Source organism: Engystomops pustulosus, chromosome 6 (assembly GCF_040894005.1).
Source record: "Engystomops pustulosus chromosome 6, aEngPut4.maternal, whole genome shotgun sequence".
In the NCBI taxonomy this organism is placed as follows: domain Eukaryota; kingdom Metazoa; phylum Chordata; class Amphibia; order Anura; family Leptodactylidae; genus Engystomops; species Engystomops pustulosus.
Genome location: NC_092416.1, coordinates 90,664,916 through 90,689,855, shown reverse-complemented (window position 1 = coordinate 90,689,855; position 24,940 = coordinate 90,664,916). Strand labels below are relative to the sequence as shown.

The following is a 24,940-nucleotide window of genomic DNA, read 5'->3' as shown; positions in this document are numbered from 1 at the left end:
CCTGCAGCGTTCACATACCATGTTACCACTGCAGCCTCTGAGACCAGCAGAGATGGGATGCCACTTTAAAGCATTATATATTTATTTATTACACACATATATATATAAATTAATAAAATACCATTTTTAGTTGGAAGTGTTAGAAGCATTACCTCTATCCCTTCATTGTCCCTCTACACGCTGCCTGTAAACTTAAGCAATGAGGTCCTGTATGCAGATGACCTGAGAGATGTGCAATGTATCATCATATTCAGCTGTCCATGTCCAGCTTATTCATGAGTGGGAGGCACATTCGCACCCCACATTGCTTGACTGACAGCCTGTATAATGATGTGAGGTATAATGGTGTAATGGCTCCTCCATGTGCTTCCTGGAGCTGGCGGCCACACCCCCTGTAGCCTGTGTGTATGAGATACTCCTATACACATGACTGACAGCCTGTATAATGATGTGAGGTATAATGGTGTAATGGCTCCTCCATGTGCTTCCTGGAGCTGGCGGCCACACCCCCTGTAGCCTGTGTGTATGAGATACTCCTATACACATGACTGACAGCCTGTATAATGATGTGAGGTATAATGGTGTAATGGCTCCTCCATGTGCTTCCTGAAGCTGGCGGCCACACCCCCTGTAGCCTGTGTGTATGAGATACTCCTATACACATGACTGACAGCCTGTATAATGATGTGAGGTATGATGGTGTAATGGCTCCTCCATGTGCTTCCTGGAGCTGGCGGCCACACCCCCTGTATCCTGTGTGTATGAGATACTCCTATACACATGACTGACAGCCTGTATAATGATGTAATGTCTCCTCCATGTGCTTCCTGGTGCTGGCGGCCACACCCCCTGTAGCCTGTGTGTATGAGATACACCATTATACCTCACACCATTATAGAGGCTGTCAGTCATGTGTATAGGAGTAAGGGCTCCTCCATGTGCTTCCAGGTGCTGGCGGCCACACCCCCTGTAGCCTGTGTGTATGAGATATACCTCACACCATTATACAGGCTGTCAGTCATGTGCATAGGAGTAATGGTGTAATGGTTCCTCCATGTGCTTCCTGGTGCTGGCACCCCCTGCAGCCTGTGTGTGTATAGAAGGGATACAACAGCTCCAGGCAGCCATGTTATAGTAGAACATGTCAGATTCATGTGTAGCTGATGTCGGTCTCACACATGTGTATAGGAGAATAGAGCATGACAGCAGATAAAGCACAGACACTAGCCATGCTTTACTATACATTACACACAGACATGAGCAGGGGGAGGGGAGGGGAGGGATAACAGCAGTGACATCACTGCCTCTGCCCATGTGACCAGCCTAATTTACATAATAAAGAAAAGATGATTTTACAATGATTAATGTATGAATTGACTAGATTAAGGTTGTGATGGATCCTTGTGAGCTGCTCCAACAGGTAGTGGTGACAGGACAAGTGACAAAGACCTGATGACAGGTGTCCTTTAAGTTTTAGTAGCCAGTTGGCTATGAGCTATGGCTGGGAATGGAGACGTACAGGTTCTATGTGGTATCCTGCTGCATATTTACACAAAGATGTTACAGCTCGGTGTTGGGGTGCCATATAGTCTGGTTACGATGGACACTGACTATTTTATGCCAGGGTTCCCAAATATAATGGCAAGGGAGCCTGGTAATGTTAAATAAACTATTAAAAAATACTGGAATGATTCAGAATGATGCCAAAGGCTACTGGAATCGGACACCAGCTAAAAATTACATTCCTGGTGACAGTTTTGCTTTAATGGCTGAATTTTTGGCAAATTTACATACGCATTTACACACGCAAGTAAATACGCATAACTTTTTTTGTACCATCTTAAACATTTTTTATCATGATAAATAGGTCTAGTCAAATGTTAAAGGTTTCTTTGTAATATATGGTACATTTTTTATACGTAGAAATTAACTCAAAATGACTGTCACACACTAGGGAATAGATTTATATCTCGAGCAAATATATAGGTGTACCTCTTTTTTATCTTTCAAGTTTTTCCCTGTAACAGGTACATCTATAAAAACCCCACTTACGGAGAAACTACCCTCTGTAGGGGCTGATGTATGATCAGGCTGTATTGTGTCAGCAGCTCTGATTAACCACATGCAGACCTGGCAATCACATGACCTCTGGGTCTATAAAGCCATTATTATTATTATTATTTATAGAGCGCAGCTCTGCACTGCATAGTGCTACATCAGTGATATGCAATGAAGAAAGGAAGGCAGAAGCAGTAATAAACTGCTTCTACCTTCTCCCTAGTGTTTCCCTATATCAATCTGTTCAGTATCTGCCTGCAAATTATGCTCACTCTTCAAGGTGGCATATTTATTTTCATGTATTCAATTAACCAAGAAATTCTGTCCATAGCCTTCTGTAAAGCTATGGACTTTCTTAAACCTAAGGAGACATGGCCAGTAAACATTGAACCAAGATCAGCTCATCTTAATAATGGTAGCACAGACACATAGCAGAGGTCTTACCTGTCTTTGAAGATCCAAATCTGCTTTATTGCCAACCAGAATCATGGGAAATTCATCTCGGTCCTTCACACGTAGGATCTGTGTGTGAAATTTACTAATCTCATTGAAGCTGGAGGAGAATAGAAATGTTCTCAGATGGATCATACTAGACCTTTTTATACATATTGAGAACTTACTAACTGTTAATGGCATCACCACCTTATTTAGTTGCCTTTCATGGGCATTATTCTTTATTCCACGACTGGTTAAAATGTGTTTTTCCCGAATGGTAGTTTAATGGCCTCTTTATTTCAACACCTTGCCTCCTGTGCCCTTTTTCAGGTTTTTTGCCATTGTTTTTATAATAATACATTGAAAAAATACATCCATTGAATAAAGTCCCAAAATAGTTTATGCCTCATGTCATATTTTTACTTTTCGTGGTAAACTATTAGGCGCTATATCATTCGCTAGCCTATCTTTCCCTCAGGAGCCCTGCTAATGACTAGTAACAAGGCAGGAATCTCATGTCACACTTTCATGTAAATATGACTGCTGTTCAGCCCCAAGTCCAGAGAACATTAGCTGTATGAAATATCGTACATCAGGCAGGAACAACAGGGCCAGGGAAATTGAAGAGTTGTATTACAATATCAATCTGTAATTTAATTATAAAAGCCATAATGAAGACAAAATATAAAATGATATCAAATGCATCCTCGTTCCTGTCTGCCATTATGTTGTGCAAGGAATTATAGGCAGTGGACTGTAGGAGAATACTATTTAAAGTATCCAGACATCACAGACGCCAGGTCTCATTTCCTCTCTGCACCACCAACTATCAATTATTAAGATGGGGAAGGCTTTACAGATCTATCAGGGGGAAACTAGTTCAGACAGACATATATTTAATTCCATTATTTACTAGAGACACAAGTTTAGCTCTAGAATGCTAATAAGGTGACCTCAGGCTGAGCAGACCTCACGCATGGCAAGAACTGACCAGAGCTGGCATGCATGGTGCTAGCTCCAAAACCATCACTGACAATACATGTAAGCTGATCAACCAAGGAAAGGTCTCTTCTTATGAAAATCTATCTTCCAATGCAAAACACTTGTGTGCTATTTGTATCCGTTAGGAAGGCATATAACTCATTGCATTTGTTGGAAGCACATCCCATGTAGACATGAGGAATGAGAATTGATGTGAGAGGATACAATCAGTTGCAATCCACTTGCTTTATCATAGACTGGTGATCTGCCATAGTTTAAGAACCCTTACTCCTATCAAGTGTCTAAGACTAATTTCACACCTAATGTATGCTCAGCCAGCCATAGCCGGGCAAGCATATTGTAGTCAGCAGGGGAGGATAGGTGAGCACAGGGACGTATAATAAAGACCAAAAGTTTGGACACACCTTCTCATTCAAAGAGTTTTCTATAGTTTCACACTGAAGGCATCAAATGTGAATTACCACATATGGAATTATATACTTAAAAAAGTGTGAAACAACTGGAAAAATGCCTTATTCTAAGTTCTTCAAAGTAGCCACCTTTTGCTTTGCAGAGCTTCAAGAGGTAGTCAACAAAAATATTTTCATCACAGGTGCCCTATCAAATTTAATAAGTGTGATTTCTTGCCTTATATGTGGGGTTGGGACCCTCAGTTGTGTTGTGCAGAAGTCATGTGGACACACAGTCCTATTGAATAGACTGTTAGAACTTGTATTACGACAAAAAGCAGCTAATTAAAGAAAAACGAGTGGCCCTCATTACTTTAAGAAATGAAGGTCAGTCAGTCTCAAAGGTTTCCCAATTTTCCAAAGTGTCCCCAAGCGCAGTTGCAAAAACCATCAAGCTCTACAAAGAAACTGGCTCACATGAGGACCGCCACAGGAAAGGAAGACCAAGAGTCACCTCTGCTACGGAGGATAAATTCATCAGAGTCACCAGCCTTAGAAATCGCAGATTAACAGCAGCTCAGATTAAAGACAAGGTCAATGCCACACAGAGTTCTAGCAGCAGACACATCTCTACAACAATTGGTAAGAGGCGACTGTGCGCAGCAGCCTTCATGGTAAAATAGCTGCTAGGAAACCACTGGTAAGGACATGCAACAAGCACAAGAGACTTCTTTGGGCTAAAGAATACATGGGATGGACATTAGACCGGTGAAATCTGTGCTTTGGCCTGACGAGTTTAAATTTGACATCTCTGGTTTCAACCACCGAGTGGACTCTACATGCCTGGTTCCAACAGTGAAGCATGGAAGAGGAGGTGATATGATGGTGTGGGGGTGCTAGGCTGGTGACACTGTTGGGGATTTATTCAAAATTGAAGGTTTACTGAACCAGCATGGTTACCACAGTATCTTGCAGCGTTATGCTATTTCATCTGGTTTGCTTTTAGTTGGACCATCATTTATTTTTCAACAGGACAATGACCCCAAACACACCTCCAGGCTGTGTTAGGGCTATTTGACCAAGAAGGAGAGTGAAGCTACGTCAGATGACTTGGCATCCACGTTCACCAGACCGGAACCTAATCGAGATGGTTTGGGGTGAGCTGGGCCGCAGAGTGAAGGCAAAAGGGCCAACAAGTGCTAAGCATCTCTGGGAACTCCTTCAAGACTGTTGGACTACCTCTTGAAGCTCATCAAGAGAATGCCAAGAGTGTGCAAAGCAGTAATCATAGCAAAAGGTGGCTACTTTGAAGAACCTAGAGTATAAGACATATTTCAGTTGTTTCACATTATTTTGTTAAGTATATAATTCCACATGTGTTAATTAATAGTTTTGATTCCTTTAGTGTGAATCTACAATTTTTATAGTCATGAAAATACAAAAAACTATTTGAATGAGAAGGTGTGTCCAAACCTTTGGTCTGTAGTGTATATCCGGCCCACACGGCAAACGTGAAAAGGGCCTTACTCTGTACAGGACAATATACAGCAATGAAGAATGTTTCAGGGAAATAATCTGAATATCCAAGATTAAGATTTTTTCATTTTCAAGGAGGGGAGATCTTTATTCTTTTACCTTCCTCTGTCATTGATGGCATAAATCAGAAGGAAGCCTTCTCCTGTACGCATGTATTGCTCTCTCATGGCCCCAAACTCCTCTTGTCCGGCCGTGTCCAGAACTAAAGGAAGAAAGAAAGGCAAAATATTTACACTGGGAATAGAATTGTTTTTCTTTTTGTTCTCACTTATAGGCTACATTAATGTGTGCCCGCCGTACCATAGCACGGTCACTGCTCACGCCGCCCCTCTCCATAGAGAAACATGGGGCACCAAACCGCTCCCGTATGGTGATGTGCGCCCATTGGCGTCTATGGGGGACGTATATACAAGTCAGCCGTATATACGTCACCCATACGGCTGTGTGAATGCAGCCTGAAAATTTATAATTCAGGATAAAGACGTTTGTTTTGGGGATAAATGCATTTCTCTTTAAAAGGAACCAATGTTTTTGATTTTGGCCCACAAATGGCATGATCCTTTATATATTATTTACATGGTACGGTTGGTTCCCTGTTTGGTTAGAACTGTAAAATGTAGCTGGTTTGCCTTGCGTCTTCCTAGATAATCTCTCCGTACTGCCCACAAATGTGTGGCAGAATCTCATTTGTGATATAAGGTGTTGCAGTGATTCAATTGCGTGGAATGAATCTACATTAATATCTAGTTATATACATGACATACAAAAAAGGGCAGCACAACTAAGTGTTAAACCCTTTAGGTCTTTACAGTGGTACTGCTGAGTGTTCTGTAAACTATAAGTATTAGTTACTAGTGTCTTATAAACAGCCAAACCCTATGTCTCCACCTAGTTCTCTCCCTCAGGTTGGGAATTTCTATTTATATGAATTCCTTATTACTTATTTGCAGAGATCACTGTGTCAAATTCCAAACATTCCTGGAGAACTCCCCCAGGTCATTTCAGCCCCCTACACCCTGGAGATTTTCCTTCACAGCTTCTTCTGCCTCCAGCAATGCGAAAATGACCAGCTGGGCGAGAGTGCCCTCACTTAATAACAGAACCTGGCAGTGTCTGGCAGTGTCACCTCTTTCAGCAATAACTTGGAGAGAGCATGGCAGAACCACTGGCAAAGGGGTGTGAGCTCTCTAGAAAGCTTGTCATACTGGAAATTAGTCATCTCACAAATATCCATGAAAAGTACATGAAATTATTTTAGGACAGGAGAGCATGTATAGAACATGCTTTGTTAATGCATGTGAACGCTTCATACAACCTCCATCCGGACAAAGCCTTATCACAAGCAGAATAAACACGTCACATTCCTTCAAACTAAATGGACCAAGAGCGGTAGTCATGTCATGCACTTACTGTCCAGTCGGGTCTGCTTTCCATCAATGGAACATATCTTGGTATAGGAATCCTCAATGGTTGGATCATAGTCAGAAACAAAGTAAGACTGGAAGAAAAAAAAATAAAAATGAGGAAATGTTAAAATGAAGTCTGGTCTACATCTTTACCGTAAGCAGACATGTAAAATACTTAAGGTGATATTTTCAGCCATCCCATTTACCACCGCCACTTGCTGGGAATTGGTGGTGGTGGCGGCATTATTCACCACTGCTCATGCAAAGCTTAAGGGCTACAATGACATTTTTATAGGAAACAAAAAGCAAGCCCCTTTTCCTAATCTCATATAACACATTCAACACCAATTCATAGTCTTTTTATACAATTTAGGTGACGGTACAGATCCTAAGATAACCCATTCCTATACCATTGCTACATATACCATATGCAGTGTGAGGAGTAGAAAAAGAAAATGTGAAAACTGTTGCACGGGTATGCCCCTAAACATACATATTTTACACTAGAAAACTCCCTTCCAGTATGTACTTTACCATATACATTACATTTTTGTGCTGATCAGGCTAATAGGATGCACCTGTTCCCATTGCCTCATGTCAGATCCATATTTGGCAATGGCATTTGTAAAGCGTTACAGAATATGATGGCGCTATAGAAAGATTATTTTTATTATTTATTAAATTTATTTAAGGATGCTCCCTAAATGGGGAGGGCAAGGTTTTCATAGCTCAACATGCAATAGGATATATATATATATATATATATATATATATATATATATATTCATCTCGGCCTATAAATCCAAACTTTTAATAAACGTTATTGAACTGTTTTATACTTTATATTATTTTTCTCTCCTATATATTCAGGCTTTCTTTACCACTCTTCAAGGAGATTGTAAGTGGGTCACAGAACAGTGGATCGCTCAGACAATGAGGCAGAGCAGCAAACAAGGTGCAGACAAAGGTTATTAACTCAGACTTTGTTCAGATGGCGACAGACAGTAACAAACAGGAGCAGTCGCAGTCATGTGTTACAAGGAGCAACCCCATTACCAAACACTTTTCTCGATAACAGAGAGGCACTACTCATATACCACACTTATTGTGAGCCAGACGCTGCCCAAGGAAAACACTGACATACTAAGCCATCAGAGTATTATGGGTAATAACAATGCTGGAGCAATAAGCTTATTCTTCAAAGAAACTTTACCATAACATAAAAGTTATACGGTGTGGGACAGGGCATATTCACAGCAGGGCTTGGGATGGTCTCTTTTTTTTCTTCTATTATACATATAAACATCAATATATACAAACAGCAAGATGTCACACACGTACACACATGGATACAAAGAGTCAACAGCTTTATCGCTTCTACAAGTTAAACATCCTGCTATTTGTGACGGCAATAAATCAAACTGTCTGGAAATAGGCCAAAGCTGGACCTTGAAATGCCAACACATGGGTCAAGTTTCCGGATAGATACTCACCTCGGTCATCTCAGTTTTTGGAGAGTTGCAGAAAAGCAAGTTGGGACCACCCACAGAACAAAAATGCTATGTCCAATCAATGACAAAGGTTGTCATATCCATGGATTTAAAAAAAAAAAAAAAAAAAAAAAAAAAAAAAAACACTATGAAAGCACAACATCTACATGGTCATACAAAGCATTTCAAGTGGGTGAGCCATATATATCTACAGGATCTATTTAAGAAACATGGGCTAAAAGTGAAAGCATCTTAGAGACTTTATAAGGTCCGAGAAATTAACTCCTTACCATACTATGACGTAGGGAAAGTCATGGTGTGCAGGTAGTTAGCAAACTGTGGCATTCCCCCACCAACGTCATGGAGATCAGACAGGCTCAGAAGCCTATGTATATGTGACAGCCAGGCCTCTGCGGCAACAGCTGGAATCATGATAGTCATAATCTCGGCAGTACAGCAGTCCCCGGGTTACATACAAGATAGGTTCTGTAGGTTTGTTCTTAAGTTGAGTTTGTATAAGTCGGAACCGTATACTTTATTATTGTAACCCCAATCTAAATTATTTTGGTCTCTATGACAATTGGATTTGAAAAATGTTGGATTGTCACAAGAACCAGGATTAACAATAAAGCTTAATTGCAGACACCTCTGATATCTGTTACAGCTGATTATTGTAGCCTAGGACTTTTTCTAAAAGAAAGTGGGGGTTCGGACATTTGGGTGCCATTTTCTGTTATGGGGTTCATTGCCCGGAATAACTGTTATTACAGTTTGATAGACTGGACATTTTGGAACACAGTAATGTTTGATTAATTTTTTTTTTTTTTTTTTTTTTTTATGATCAAATCACCTCCCTTTCCCTAGAACTGAATTTTTAGGTTTTATTAATTTATATTTTTTTTCTTTTATTTCTTTTTATTATTTTTTAGACCCCTAGGGTACTTTAACCCTAGGTTGTCTGATTGAACCTTCCATATACTGCCATAATAAAGTATGGTAGTATATGGGGATTTTGCACATCATCTATTACAGTGTGAAAATCACACCATTCACATTTTCTTCTCATTTCCTACTCAATGCTACTTAAAAGGCAAAATTTAAACTAGAAAAGAAACTTATTCAATCAATCCAGCTCACCTGGCGTTGCATGGTTCCAAAAGGCTGAAGTGCTGGCAGCACACAAACAATAGGAGATTTAAATAGAAAATTTAAACTAAAGCCATAAAGGGGGTCACAAAACAACAGAAGTCAAAGAGCCTTCCTCCTTATGGATGAATAGGTTTACATATATGAAAATAGTATGAGCTGAATCCACCTGCAAGCACTTGAGAACAAACAGGGAGCAGAAATTATAGAAGGTATACAGAAAAACAGAAAATGTGTCTTTTAGCTGCACATACTTATGAAAGACTCTCTTCATAGCCCCTTCAAAATTCATAGCTGCAGTGGAACATACCAATAAGCTATGCCACACTGTGGCACGTGGCAATCAGATAGCCGGCCATATCTTCCAGCGGCCCGGCTTATTCATGAGGGGGGCCTGAGTGCCTCTGGCTAATTAGCATATTCTAAAAACTTCATTTTCTACAAAATGCAGCTGTTCAAAATTGTAAAAAGAAAAGTTACAAGCACAGCAGGAAGAAAGGAGTAGGTCAGTAACAGGAATCTATCATCAGTCAGTCAATCTGATGGTAGATGTCCTTTAATTTAAAAACAGCATAAAAAACTAAATTCAAAGCTAAATGCACGTTTTCTTCTGATTAAGCATTTCAATACATAATATTCATATTACTAGAAAGAGGCTTCTTCAGGGTCTGTGTTCATGTGGAGGATACATACACAGGGATAGATTACCGATTCATCCCGCTTTATGATACATCCCTGAGCCTTCGAATACACCAGGAAGCTCCAGCGGCCCTGCCTGGCGTAGAATGGACTTGGGAACAAATAGGCCATATTAGTAATGAGTGCAGTATATATACCATAAAATGTTCCAGCCAAATCATATAAGCAGACTTGGGAGAACATTTTAAGCCTGCAGGAAAATTTTATCCTTTCCCTCCAAGTCTGTGGTACTGAGAGCCGAGTGACAAAAATAGCTAAGGAAACAATATATTTGGCTGGTATGCGAGTCTTTGGGCAGGAGCGCAACATTCCCAAGGTTGGATACACAACTAGAGACCTCGGGTTTAGTGAGCACTAAATCTATTAACCCAGGCTAACACAAAGCGTGTGACTGGTACGATTCAATCAAGGCACGGCCTACAAAGGCACTTTCTTACGTATCCCAGTGTCCATGTAATCAGTAAATGTGATTTTCCTTTTAGCACCAGGGGTGGTCAGAGCAGCAGGAATGCCAAGCTCCACCTCTTATCTAGATTGAAGAATCAAGATGATAATCATCAAATTGAAGGTCCTTTAAGGTTTACTGCCTATACTTTTCCAGACCCATTTGTCTTACAATCACGGATTACAACATCTAATTGGGCACACATCCTTCCTTCCTATATGGAGTATATTCAGCCAAATGTATACAACCAGAACAGGACACACATGTAATCATCTTAGTCTACAAAGAAAGAAGTATAGTTCCTTCATTTTTTCGATTTTAGATGCATTGGAGTAATAGTAAATGGTGGTGAAGGTGGATATAGGGGCAGATTTATCAGAGCTTGTACGCCAGTTTTTTTTTTTGTGTACAAGCATGCCTGGCATAAAACTGCCCCTCCGCACATATTGGAAGGATGTAGTCTATAGATATATTTGGTGTGGCGGAAAAGGCAGGGTTAACATCCAGGTCAACATTATGAAAAAATCCACCCCCCCTAATATTATTTACTCCCCCAACCACTAGAATGAAAAGACTGCAGCAATTTAGTATACACAATACCTCATAAAGCTATATTAGTGCCATAGCTAAATATACTTCTGTGTATGAGGGAACCAATGGGGAGGCGTCTGTGGGTATTATTTTCAGTTAATTAACTACATGATACAATAAGCACTCAAAAGGATACAACCTAAACCCTGTGTAAACAAGTTCTATAGTCTTGTAAGGGAGACCTGTAATACTCTACACTGCTTGAGATGTACACCAACCTCTTACTACGTCTTCAGCTCTGTTCACTTCTGCACCATAACCACCATAAACCAAGTCACAGTGTAAGATCTATCACAAAATGGACAGCAAACCCTCTGACGTATGAAGAATAACTCTAGAAGCCCTTCATGCAAGTGCATAGTGTGATTTTGCATAATGCCGCCGGCCCCTTCCCCACCACACCAAAAAAAAAAAAAACGCCAAACATGAGCTCTGGCATATCCATTCATGTACAACTCATTTCTTGTGTTCAAGCTCTGAAATAATATACTGTTTATATAACTATGGGAGTCTATGGACAAAGTATGCACAAACATTTGTCTTGTACGGTTTTTGCCAAAATTTCTTTAAAAAACAGGCTTTATCAAGAGAACACAAAAAAAAGAGCACAAAAACATATGCAAACATATGCAAGGGATAAGACTTATATACCATGAATTCAGAGACGCAGAGTTAGTTGGTGGTATGCCAGAAGTCACAACCAAAATTGTCCCCGCCAAAGTCACCCTGCTCTAAATTCAAGCAAGATCACTGATATAACTTATAACTATAAGGTTAAAACATATTTTACATGTATCTATATACTGCGTCAGACTGTCACTGACCGTCCCTTTTTTTATAAACTTTTTTGACACTGTCAAAATATATTATTATATATTTTATAATAATAATGTAACAAAGAAAACAGCAACACTATTCAGGCACACAAGCAAGGAGCACATAAAAATACGAGGAAAACCAAACCTACTCTAGATTACAGGGTTCCATGACATCAGGGGGTGACAGAGGGCTGGCTTTTATTGTTTACATCCGTACATGGATTTATTTGGGAAAAGAGCAGCAGTCTATTCATTTTTGCCATTTCCTGTTTATCAACAGACAAAGAAATGGTTTATTTTTACAGTACACTGCGAGGAAGGCCAAGATGAGAACAGGTTCACCCAGTGTCAGTCCCTACTTTATATAGTACAAGATCTTCCCATTGGGAGGACACATCATTATTTCTATTATTATCCCATTTACAAAGTTAAGTGATATATGTATTTTAAAAAAAACAAACAAAAAAAACAAAAAAAACCCCAGATTTTTATTTCCAAGCATCCGCCAATGCGGCATAATTTATTTCCCTAACACTAGCAATGGATCTGACCAGCAGACCTGCATGTGTCAGAATTTGGCAAAATGGCAATTTTGTTTTGTATAAAAGATCAGAAAACATAATAAAACCTATATAAATTTGTAATAAAAAGGAAGAACTATCACTGTAGCTCAAGTTAGAAATCAATGGCTGCGTGAATAGAGACTGAGTGAGGTGCTGCCTTGTCACAGGCGACGGGCCGTTTTGTATGTGAAAACGCGCTCTCTCAAGCCTACTCAGTCGCCTGTGATGAGGCAGCACCTCACTTTTTCCCGATGTCTCTGCAATAAAGATCCATGCAGTTAGTTTTGGCGAGTGCCGAGCCTCCTTCCTTCTATTTGCTATATAAATTTGGTATCAGTTATTGTACTGACCCAAAAGGGGGAAAAAAAAAAGTTGCCATCTGGAGCTCACAGGGAAAGCCATAATAAATAAAAATAAATAGAGCCCACAAGAAAATGCAGCAGATGGGTTTTTGGCAATTTCACTGCACTTTCCAGCTTTACAGTGCATTGTACTTTTTAGTGGTACCATTTAATATCCCATGCAGTTTGTCCTGCAGATAACAAGCCTTCATACATCTCTGTAAATGCAAAAACTTAAAAAAAAATTAAAAATTATGAGGGGAGTAAAAAATAAAACCAAAAAAGGTCCTGAAGGGGTTAATGCACATTATTTCCAGAGTAACAATATCAAGACATAGCCAGTAAGTGGCTGTTTCCATTCCAGAGAAAACAAGCTACAGTAGTTTACAAGCCCTTTAATGACACAAACCACCATTCGGTTCTCCAGTCTTCTAGACAAGAGTCATCCAATTAAAGGGATTTTACCTCTTCTTTTCACTTCCTTTGTAGGACAATCATTTTATTAGTTTTAAAAAAAGCTTGAAATGACTTGTTATGTCATGTGGTTACTAAAATAGGACTTCTAGCTCCCATCCTTCCCCTGATTCTACAGAAGTGCAGCTCAGAAGCCTTTGCTCGTCTCTCATCCATACCATTGAAGAACACTACAGGCAGGCAGGAAACAGTACAATGTAGTGAACAATAACCTACACACTAGGATGAAACAGAATCACAACTGTATCAGAGAACTGCGTTCAGTTTTGATGCTGATCTTTAAATAGTTTTTAGAAGCAAAACCTGTTTAATTTATGACTTTGCCTGTTAAATTGTATTTCTCGCTCTCCACCTTCAAAAATCCATAGCTTTTTCACTTTTCCATGTATAAGGCTGTGTGAGGGTTTTTTTCTACAAAACAATTTTACTTCTCAGTAAATTTATTTAAATTTAAAAGTTATTTATTCCACCATGACATGTACAGGGAATCTGGGAAAAAATTCCAAATGTGGTGAAATTGGCAAAAACCGCACTCTCTTGTGGGCTCAGTTTTTACGACTTTCACTTTGCGCGCCAAATAACACCTCTGCTTTATTCTTTGGTTTGGTACGGTGATAGCATATTTATACAAAAAAATATTTCGCCAACTTCTGATGCTAATAACTTTTTTATACTTCATACTGTGATGACTGTGCGACATTTTGACTTTTTATTATATTTAAAAGTTGTGTTTCTGACATTTAGGTGCCATTTCCATTATGGGGTTCACCGCCAGCGATAACCAGGCTTTATATTTTGATAGATTGGGCATTTTGAGACGCGGCGATATCTAACACGTTTGTGATTTTTACTATTACATTTTATATCAGTTCTAGGCAACAACTATGCCCCTGTCTGCCAATTAATTATTTTAGGGACCATTTTATTTCTATGAGGGTCTTTGAAGTCGAATTAATAAACCCCCACAAATCACCCAGTTCTAGTAACGTTACCCCTCAAACTATTCAAAACAGCAGTATTAGTAAGCTTGTTAACTATTCAAGTATTTTACAGAAAACAAAGTGAATGTTTAATTTGAAATTTTCTAATTTCGTTATTACTACATTCATTTTGGCCCCAAAATATCCCCACTTAAGCTGAATAAAAGTAGAAAATGCATCTACAAATATATACTAAGGGGTTAAAATGAATAATTACCAGTGCACAGCAGAACGTGTGCATTTATGACAAAACTCATGTGTTAGGTACGTTTCTCCGATGCATTGAAAATGGATTTCAAAATATGTTCCAAGCACATTATAGCAACGCGGCTTCGAGCTTGAGCTTTACACGGAGGTTCATTGGGTAATTTAATGTTGTAATGAAGTTACAACAACAGGGATTTACTTTAGTTCAAGCCTCAGCATCCAGATGTTGACCTTATCTTACAATTACAAGGAAGAGATACTGGTCATTTTTTATTTTTATTTAAAAAAAAAAAAAAAAAAAAATGTGGAACACATATACAATAAATAGTACCAGCTCCTCGCCTACTGCATCTGCCTGATGTACAACACATTGATACTCACATAACACATATAATTTTACTGTATACTATATGTGTAATTTAGGTACCAAACACAGAATTTCTGGGAGGAGAGGGGAATAGTTTCTATTTTTCCTATGACTTCACTCTCATCCTCTGTCATGGCAGATGACTCTATGGAAGGCCTCTGCTCCTGTGTCTTTGTAGTGGTAAGGATTCCAGGAATTTTACCTCTAGCTATGAAATATTAGACAGTGACCTCATATGAATGAGTCAGCTTCCATCCGAGTGGTTGGTGCTCTCAAATGTAAAATCTCTAGAATATCACTTTTACTGTCACTGACCTGTCTCAGGCCTCATACCTTACACAGTCCAAATGTATACATGGGTTACAGGAAAAGACAGGTTCCGATAGATGAAGACCTCCTGTACATTGCCCTCTTTGTGAACAGTCAGTGCAGCTGGACTGGAGCTGGACTGGATGCAAACCCATTTATATTAATGGCAGAGCATCAGAAGATTCTGTGAGCAACGTGTTTCTTATTTTTAGGAATCTACCCAAACACGTGAAAATGTTTTGAAACATTTGTAAATGGGGAAAATTAGAGGGGATGGATTCCCGATAGAGAGAGTTGGGGAATTGGAAGTGTCTGGAAAAAAAAAACCCAACTTTTTGGTTATGGTCAAAACTAGACAAATTTGAGTTACAGAAGACTAGAGTTTATAGACATCTCCATATTTGGCAAGGACATAACACTGTAGACAGGAGAGGCAATATAGGTCTCTTCAGAAGCGCTTAAACTTCCAAAGACATCAACAATGACCAGAAATGTGAGTTTACAGCGACACAATGTCTACCTGGCTCAGGGGATCTGTCCTGCAATACTACCAAGTGTACTCTGAATAGACACCCATCCATCCGTCTCTTGCAGTCTACATTTTAGCGAAACATATACATTGGAGCACATTTACTAAGGGCTTTGTGACGCACTTTAGTGGGACTGTTCGCGTGATTAAATACCTGTGCAACCCTCAACAAAAGTGTCTGCGTTGTGATTGAGGCTCACGCAACCCTAGCGGGGAAGCGACACATTCATGATTTCAGACGGACGATCTTAGTGACTCACCGTACGCAGCATTATACACGGAAAATGCACTTTCCGTGAACTTGAGTGATCGGGTAAGTAAATGTGCCCCAGTGTCTGAGGGGGAAGAAAATGGCACATGGATTTTACCCAGTCTCTAGCAGCTGCTCCCCAATGACGCAAACTCAGAATTGGTGAATTGTCGTCCAGGAAGATGAAATTAGGCTGGTGTAGTTCATGCAGAGGCACAATGAATGGATTCAATGATGTTATTTAAGTGGTATAAGCAGTTCCCTATTGACCAAACACCCCTGCCCATGCTGTACCACCACCACTAGGTGACAGCGGCTGATGCATGGCACTTTCCTTGACATCCCAAAAATGAGTGACAGCCATCAAGTCTGCTCAGCAAGTCTATACTTTCATCAGTGATCAGCACTGAGGCCCAATTTTCCCTTGTCCAGTGTAGAATGCTCCCATGCAAGATGATGACCCTTGTGCCTAGCAGTGTGGCCAGGTACCCTTGCAGGTCGTCTAGCACCCAGGCCACAATGATTTTCTGCTAGAATAGTCTGACCTGACAATTTGGTGCCTCTCAATTCCCTAAATTGTTTCTGGAGTTGTGTGGCATTCATCATCCGGTTCCACAGGGAACTGCTCAACATTGGTCATCCGTAGGAGATAAAAAAGAAAGTCAACTTATATCCCTTTCTATGACTCTTCCAGTTTCTCTCTCTGCTGCAAATTGCTATTGATACTCTAGACTCAATGCTTGTCTTAGTCAACAATTTGAACAGCATGATGAGGAGGACTGTTTAACCCCTTAGCCCTCATGGCGGATATATCCACCACTGAGCTGATGCCAACTCGGCTCTGGATCAGAGCCAAATCGGCATCGGGAAACACGGGGTGCCGGCTGTAACTAATAGCCGACACCCCAGTGTAACACCCGCGATTGTAGTGGGCTCTGATCGCGGGTGTGCAACCCGTTAAGTGCCATGGTCAGCCCGACCGTGGCATCTAACATGCATCTGGGGGGTCTTTCCCCCACAATCGCCCCCCCAAACCGTTTTTGGGGGTCGCCGATCGTTGCTATGGCATCTCTGGGGTCCAATGAACGCCATTAAATACCATACCGTACGTACTCCAGAATGATACTGGTGCAAAGTACAACATGTCCCGCAAAAAAACAAAGCATCAACCAGCTTCGTAGCCAAAAAAGTAAAAAATGTTATGCCACTTGGAAGACGGCAATGCAAAAATTATAGATTTTTCCTCACATTACGACAAATTTAGTAAAATGTAAGAAAATATATTCAAGTCCTCAAAAACGAGTTCCTAGATTTTCAACAATAGGTGACACCAACCCCAAAATGGCAACACTGGAAAAAGCATCTCATCCAGAGGTCGCACTAACATTTTTCCAGAAGGGTAAAAATACTCCTCTCACCATTTTTGAGGAGTATTTTTACCCGAGGAGGAGTATGAAAATTTCGGTAATACACCGCACACACTACACTCACACAGCGCACACAACACTACACTACACTCACACAGCGCACACTACACTACACTCACACAGCGCACACTACACTACACTCACACAGCGCACACTACACTACACTCACACAGCGCACACTACACTACACTCACACAGCGCACACTACACTACACTCACACAGCGCACACTACACTACACTCACACAGCGCACACTACACTACACTCACACAGCGCACACTACACTACACTCACACAGCGCACACTACACTACACTCACACAGCGCACACTACACTACACTCACACAGCGCACACTACACTACACTCACACAGCGCACACTACACTACACTCACACAGCGCACACTACACTACACTCACACAGCACACACTACACTACACTCACACAGCACACACTACACTACACTCACACAGCACACACTACACTACACTCACACAGCACACACTACACTACACTCACACGGCCTTGCTCTTAAGTCCCGTCGGGATCACATAAACGCAGGCAGCTGCGGGCAGGTAGAGATGGAGCAGGACAGGGAGCAGCAGCCCCGCTGTCCACAGGTCTCCCGGGGCCTGCGCTCACGCTCCAGAGCGCTGCTGACACAGATCACTGTGTCACGTGTCCCGCTGAGCAGCCCGGCGCACGCTGTGATCGCGCTACAGACATTTACCACTTTTGCAGCGCGCGTCGAACCGCTCAGCCTGCGCGCTACAGGTAATAATTGCCAAGCGTAACTTTACGCATGGCAATTATTTTGGAGGGGTAATGGCGCCTCATCACGGTTGAGGCAATAATGCGACCTCTGATCTCATCCCACAAAAAAAATGCCGTCACATGGCCCCAATAACGAAAAAGCTAAAATTTTATAGCCTACAAAAGGAGGCAATGAGAAAACTAAAATCCTGGCAGCTGCAGGGCGCTCCTTCACTTCTGCGCCTCGCTGTGCACCCATATAACAAGTCACGGCCACATGTGGGGGTCTCTATTTTTATCTTTTGGAAATGTGTAAATTTTAGGGCTAAATGAACGTATAACCGGCACAATTTGACCATTCTAAATTTCACCTCCATTTTGATTCAATTACTATGAAGATCTCAAGGGGTTAACAATCTTCCTAAAAGCTGTTTCCGATAGTTTGAGGGGTGCAGATTTGAAAATGGGTTGATTATATAGGGGGTTTTGATGCTAAATATGTAAAATTTAATTCAAAACAGTATCCGCAAAAGAGTATATTCTCAGACATTTCAAAAATTATGAAAATGTAAAGTAGACACATGGGAAATGTTATTCAGCAACTTATTTATGTGGTAAATCTATCCACCTAAAAATGTAATGATTTCGAATTTCAAAAAAGTGAAATTTAAAAAATTTTTTTTTTTCTTTTTTGGGAAAATAAACGCAAAACTTATCAGCCAACATTTACCACTAAAATGAAGTACAACATGTGGGGAAAAAACAAACAAAATCTCAGAATCACTTTGATAAGTAACAGTGTTCAAAAGTAATAACCATATAAAGCGACGCAAGTAGGAATCCAAAAAATGAGACTGAGCCTTAAAGGAAACCTACCACTTGTAGTGGCAGGTTTCTGATGGAAATACCGGGCACCAGCTCAGGGTGAGCTGGTGCCGGAGCTTATTTTCGTTAGTGTTTTAAACCGCGGTATCGCGGTTTAAAACACTTTTTAAACTTTATAGCCGGCGCAGGCAGGTACGCGCTCGGCGCTTACCGTGCGCGCGGCTACATAGGAAGTGAATGAGAGCCGCGTGCACGGTAAGCGCCGAGCGCGTACCTGCCTGCGCCGGCTATAAAGTTTAAAAAGTGTTTTAAACCGCGATACCGCGGTTTAAAACACTTTCGAAAATAAGCTCCGGCACCAGCTCAGCCTGAGCTGGTGCCCGGTATTTCCATCAGAAACCTGCCACTACAAGTGGTAGGTTTCCTTTAAGCTACAAAATGTCTGCGTCCTTAAGGGGTTAAAGTTCAATTCTAACAAATGTATTGAGTGATTCAATAAACATACATATTAAGAAGTAGAGACCGACCGACTGCACGCAGAGGGCAGCATGCCAAGAACAGGGAAAAGCTGCGGTTTTCAAAGTAGAAAAAGGTACAGGTACATATACATGAAGAGACATGTCTAATAAAAGATTTATTGAATAGTGACCAACCCCATTAAGCTTCTTGATAGAGAACAGGAAGTTGTTCAAAATATAATGAAAAATTAAAAACTTGGACACGTGCAATCAATATTATAGAGAAGGTTAACACAAAGGCTGCATTCACACACATCTATGGGGGATGTATATACAGCCGATATACATCCCCCATACACTTCTATAGGCTCACGACCCTGTACAGGAGCGGTACGATGCAGCGCACATGCAGCACCGTACCGCTCCGTAGCAAGATAGGACATGTCCTATCTTTTTACGTGATGCGGCGCGGTGAGCTGTATATAGCTATGGAGAGGGACGGGGTGAACTGCGCTCATCCCCTGCTCCTCTCTGCAGCGCCGATGTATGCCCGCTGTACTACAGTACGGTGGGCATACATCGTCTGAATGCAGCCTAAGGCCCCTTTCACATGATCTATCTTTTCCCATAAGTACGGCCGGGCACCAGACGTCCCCATGAGCAGTGCTCACCCTCTGCCTCTCCAAGTAAGTAACGGAATGTTCAACCTCTAATGGGGTTTTCCGTCAAACACTATACACAGGATAGGGCCCAACTTGCTGATCGGTGGGGGTCTCAGTGATGAGACCCCCACAGATCACAAAAACAAGGGGTCCGAGAGGGTCCCACGTACCTCGGACCCCTTGTTTTTGTGATCTGTGTGGATAGGGCCTAACTTGTGTTTGTGGGAAAACCCCTATAAGTTGACCTGTAAAGGCTAATGTTCATTTTAGGATCATCCAGAAATTTCACCCAAGTGTCAAACATACCCAACTGTTTGGGAGTAGTTTATATTAGAGAAAACAAGTAGCCATTTTCTAACTAACATTTAAGGTGATATAGCTTCTGTAGAGAGGACTCTTACATAAATACAGTATATATTAGGATATTGTTGTATATAAAATTGTAGAATACGTTAAGTAGGCTTCAGTATTCCTCTTAATCAGCATTTAGCTAATTCCAGCAATTTTCTGATGTGTATGGGTTCTTAGAAAAAAAAAAAACAGGCAAGGCAGATGTAAGAAGCTATAAGCCTTGTGTGGAGTAAAGGAATGTTTAGAGGAGGCAGAAAATATACCCTAAGGTAAGAGCAGAGATGTATGCAGGGTGTGGCAGGCTAGATAAGAAGTCTGTTCAGCACAATGAACACAAAGCCTTCGCACAAATCCTCAACCCCAGGCTGCATTGTGAGCAGAACTAGTAACGGCAAACTTCAGGGCAGTCCCTACATTTAATGTGTAGAAGGACACGTAGAGTTTAAAGACACAACATCAATCCTATTAAAGGGGAACACAAGTATTTACTAAAACCCTGGTCCAGGCAGTCAGAGAAAACCATGTGAAGCGTCCGTGCAGGGAAGGGTTACGTGGTGATGGAAGCAGATGTGCCCCATGGCAGTAAGGAGACTTACACAATAATTGAATTACACAGAAACTGAATCACTCTATAAAAACCCCTCTGGTAAGAGGAATCTGTCTTCCCTGTAATACCCTGCAGGCTAAGAGCATGATTAACCCTGCACAGGGTGGAGCTGGATGTGCACATGAGATGTAGCCATTACTGACGTCATATCTGTTACGCCTGCACTGAGGTTAGCTGCATCCAGGGAAAACCATATCAAGATACAGCCTACATAGTTTTTCTCTTCATCCCCACCATGACTACATGGCTAAGAACTGGCGGACACCAGCAGCTCACTGGTCAAGGATGGTAAGGAAAAGCAACAGTTCCCGGCTCCATCCATCCATCCATACATCCGTGTGAGGAGAGGCGAGCTGTAAGCACTGCTCACCCTTCCCTCTCCATGTGTGGTCGCGCGGAGCGGTGAGACCGCCCCCATAATGCCGTGAGCATCGGTCCACAGCTGCCATATACGGACGTGTGAACGCAGCCTTAAGGAAAACCCACTCTGAGCTTAACCAAAATTTTGAGATTATTTTTTATATCGTGTGGGGGGATGTGGTGAACATTTTTCTACTTCATTAAAAAATTCTGCTTAGTTTCTCACCGTCTCACCTCAACGTGCACGGAGACATATTTCACCACGCTACGGCGCTGGCCGCTCACTTTTCTATGGAGAGGGGAGGGTTAAACAGCGCTCACTCCCACTCTCTCCAGCACCAGGCTGTATGCTCGTCTGAATGAGGCCTAAGGCTGCTTTCACATGAATGCGTGATTTCTCCAGTCTTGTATGAATCCACATATACATGATGTTTTTCATCCGTATGTGCACGTATGTCACTGCATCCGTACTGTATCCGTATAAAATACAGTGGGCTGGCTATTAATGGATGGCCGACAGAATGCACCTCCCCCTGGTTCTGGTCTACCTATATACTGCATGTATATATAGAGCAGCATACAGTGCACAATCGTAAGCAACGCATATTTTAAACGTTCCCATAGACTTCTGTTGAGCATACAGATCAGAAATACCGTCGAAAATAGGCAATGCTCAATATTTATTTTTACGTCTTGCTCACGGTACAGTGCAGTGGACAATACAGCAATGTAAATGGATTGGCTGTATGAAAACGGTACGGTACAGGTAGTATACGGGCATTTTCATACGTTCGCATGAGAGAGGCCTAAGGATAAATATATTAGAAAACCCTGCACCCATACACAATACCAAAAATCATCTGAAATGATGATTACTCTTAAAGTGCTTGTTCACACGTTTTTTTCCTCAGAATTCTATCCGTGTCTTTCAAAAAAGGAAACAAAACAGATGCATTTTTAAAGGACACACGCCTGTGTGCATAAACCTCAAAACACAGAAATTCAGGAGTTAGTTTGTCTATAAACTGCCTAAAGCGGCGCTTTTGCTGGAATAGTAGAGGGCTTCCCACTGCTTTTGTGATAATGGAGGACATTTAGTAAAATCTCATTGAATGAGTACACCAGAGATTATATGTGGTGGCTCATCCACTGTATCTACATCCTGTGGAGAATCCAATCTTGATCTACCAAAAGCTATTTTACCATTTGTTACTGTCACTTTTTCACCCCTTAACTATAAGGTCTATAATTTACCCAATATAAGGGTCTGCTACTAACAAGGTGCACAGATACATCACCAAGCTTCGGAGTTTGTCCAATAGCATCATGTTCCCAGTGTATTACATTGGCAATATGGCAGCCAGAAGTCCATATTTTGACTGCCAGGGGACATGGAAAGTTTAGATTTTTTATTGGTTCTATTGGTTTCTGATTTGTAGCAATCATATGAAACCAATGAATGACAGATCTGCAGTTGCAGTCGGGTTTAGAGATCCTCCAGAATTTTTAGAGGCAGTATGATAGCAGTGAAGTAGAAGTGACGTCACCAGAACCTGACGAAACCATTGATTCTCAGCATTGGGTCACATGACAGCAATGCTACCTGCCCGAATGATGGGGTGGAGCCAGACCAGAATAAAAACTTTTTTTTCCCCCAATGCCTGCCCAACCCCATGAGGTTTAACAGAATTCTTGGAAAACCCCTTTAAATTTCTAATCGGAATAAAGTAACGGAACAATACACAATTATGAGAATAGATGTTACTTTCACAGATAAAGATCTTTATATATGTAGAATAACAAACATCCCATGAAAGCCACAAAAAAAGCAGAGTAAAAATCTACACCCAAAAAAGGGAGATTTTATACCTTGACAGAAAAAAGGGTGTGAGTAACAAGTAACAGCTTAGCTGGCTGTACATGAGCTGATCACCTGCTGGAATCTGAGATAACATATATAAACCAAGGGTGAACACATATTAGAAATTCCTCTATGCAGCGGCTGCCAGACCCCCATAGTCTAATATTGAATATCAGGAACCTGGAAAAGCCCCAATTCAATATGTTATTAGCTCATTGTCTGGAACAGCTGTAGGTTCTAGAATATCTGTAACTTATTGTAATGTAACAACTAGAGAGGTGCAGCACAGACAATCCAAAATCACTATACTAATAAAAGTCCAACAAGAGGGGTACACAAGGCGCCCATACAGATACATTGTGCAGATTACAGCCTGGTATCCTGGTACAGTGACATTAACCTGGCCTCATGCAGCATATATAGTGCCAGGGTACAGGTGGCATCAACCTCCAGCATGCCAGTCAAAGGAGGGGCGCCCGTATATAACATGTATATATGTATATAACGTGTATACATTGCACAGCCATCCACAAGTTTATAAGCCCCGCAGCTACACACTAGGAGGCGCCCCACGAGTGCCATGCACGGTGCCCGCATCGCGCTTACCTGGATGAACTGGATAGTTAGGGCACTTTTGCCCACTCCTCCTCCTCCTACCACCACCAGCTTGTACTTCTCCACAGGAGTAGACGAGTCCTTTGCACTCATGCTGGGCACGGGGTGAGAGACGCGATATAATAGTGAAACAACAACTTCTCTTCACCTCAGCAAACTTTCCATGGAGTCAATCCCTGCTAAAGATGGCTGCCCTGCCTTTTTTTCCCCCTTTCCCTGGGCTCCTCCTGGGGTGTTACTCAGCCATGCTAATAAGCTCATGAATATTAATAAGGACGTAGTGAACGGGCTCCGATTCACTAAACTTCATTTCCCTATTTGGTGAAGGGGCAGCGAAGCGATGACGGAGCGGTCCACCTGGGTGTGCCTGCGGTCCTAGCGCCGCCGAGTACGCTCTAGTGTCTGTGCCTGCAGATGTTTATGTTGCCCAGAGTAACCCGGATATTAGCTGAACACAACTGGCTCCTTATAAGGTGGACTGGCTGCTTCTTAAAGCAGCTGCAGGACAATTCTGACAAATGAATTGTTCGGGAATGTGTGGAAAAGTGACAACAAGCTCTATGTCGCTGTATGCGCAGATTATTGTGTTTGTGTGTTCTGCATTTATTTTCTATATTAAAACTATTTTATCTAAAATACTAAAAAATACTAAGTAATGGAAGTTCAAGTAATCTAGCACCCACCAACAATGCCAACATAGTGTCTCTATAACAATGCCAACCATAGTGCCTCTATAACAATGCCAACCATAGTGCCTCTATAACAATGCCAACCATAGTGCCTCTATAACAATGCCAACCAATTTCCTGCATCTGTCACTTCCCGGTTGAGGTCCGCCAGAGTTCACCTTCTTCTTATCGGTGCTTGTAAGTGCATGTCTTGCAACACAATTTGAATTTTAAATCCTGCGCATTGTCCGACGGCCATGCCCCCAACTTGCATCGCATGAAAGTATTGTGCCAAAATCCGATCGCGTGCACCAAAAA

The 24,940-nt window shown here is 41.4% G+C and overlaps 1 protein-coding gene across 1 annotated transcript in view; it reads right to left on the bottom strand.

Annotated features, from left to right (window-relative positions):
• The window catches only part of RRAS (RAS related), a 31,167-nt gene extending 6,970 nt beyond the window's left edge, over positions 1–24,197 (bottom strand). The window contains exons 1-4 of the mRNA XM_072110352.1: positions 23,946–24,197; positions 6,831–6,918; positions 5,520–5,622; positions 2,503–2,611 (exon numbers count right to left, since the gene is read on the bottom strand). Of these exons, the coding sequence (XP_071966453.1) occupies positions 2,503–2,611; positions 5,520–5,622; positions 6,831–6,918; positions 23,946–24,047 (402 nt within the window). The 5' untranslated portion in view covers positions 24,048–24,197. The remainder of the gene's footprint in view (positions 1–2,502; positions 2,612–5,519; positions 5,623–6,830; positions 6,919–23,945) is intronic.
• Between the last annotated feature and the right edge of the window lie 743 nt (positions 24,198–24,940).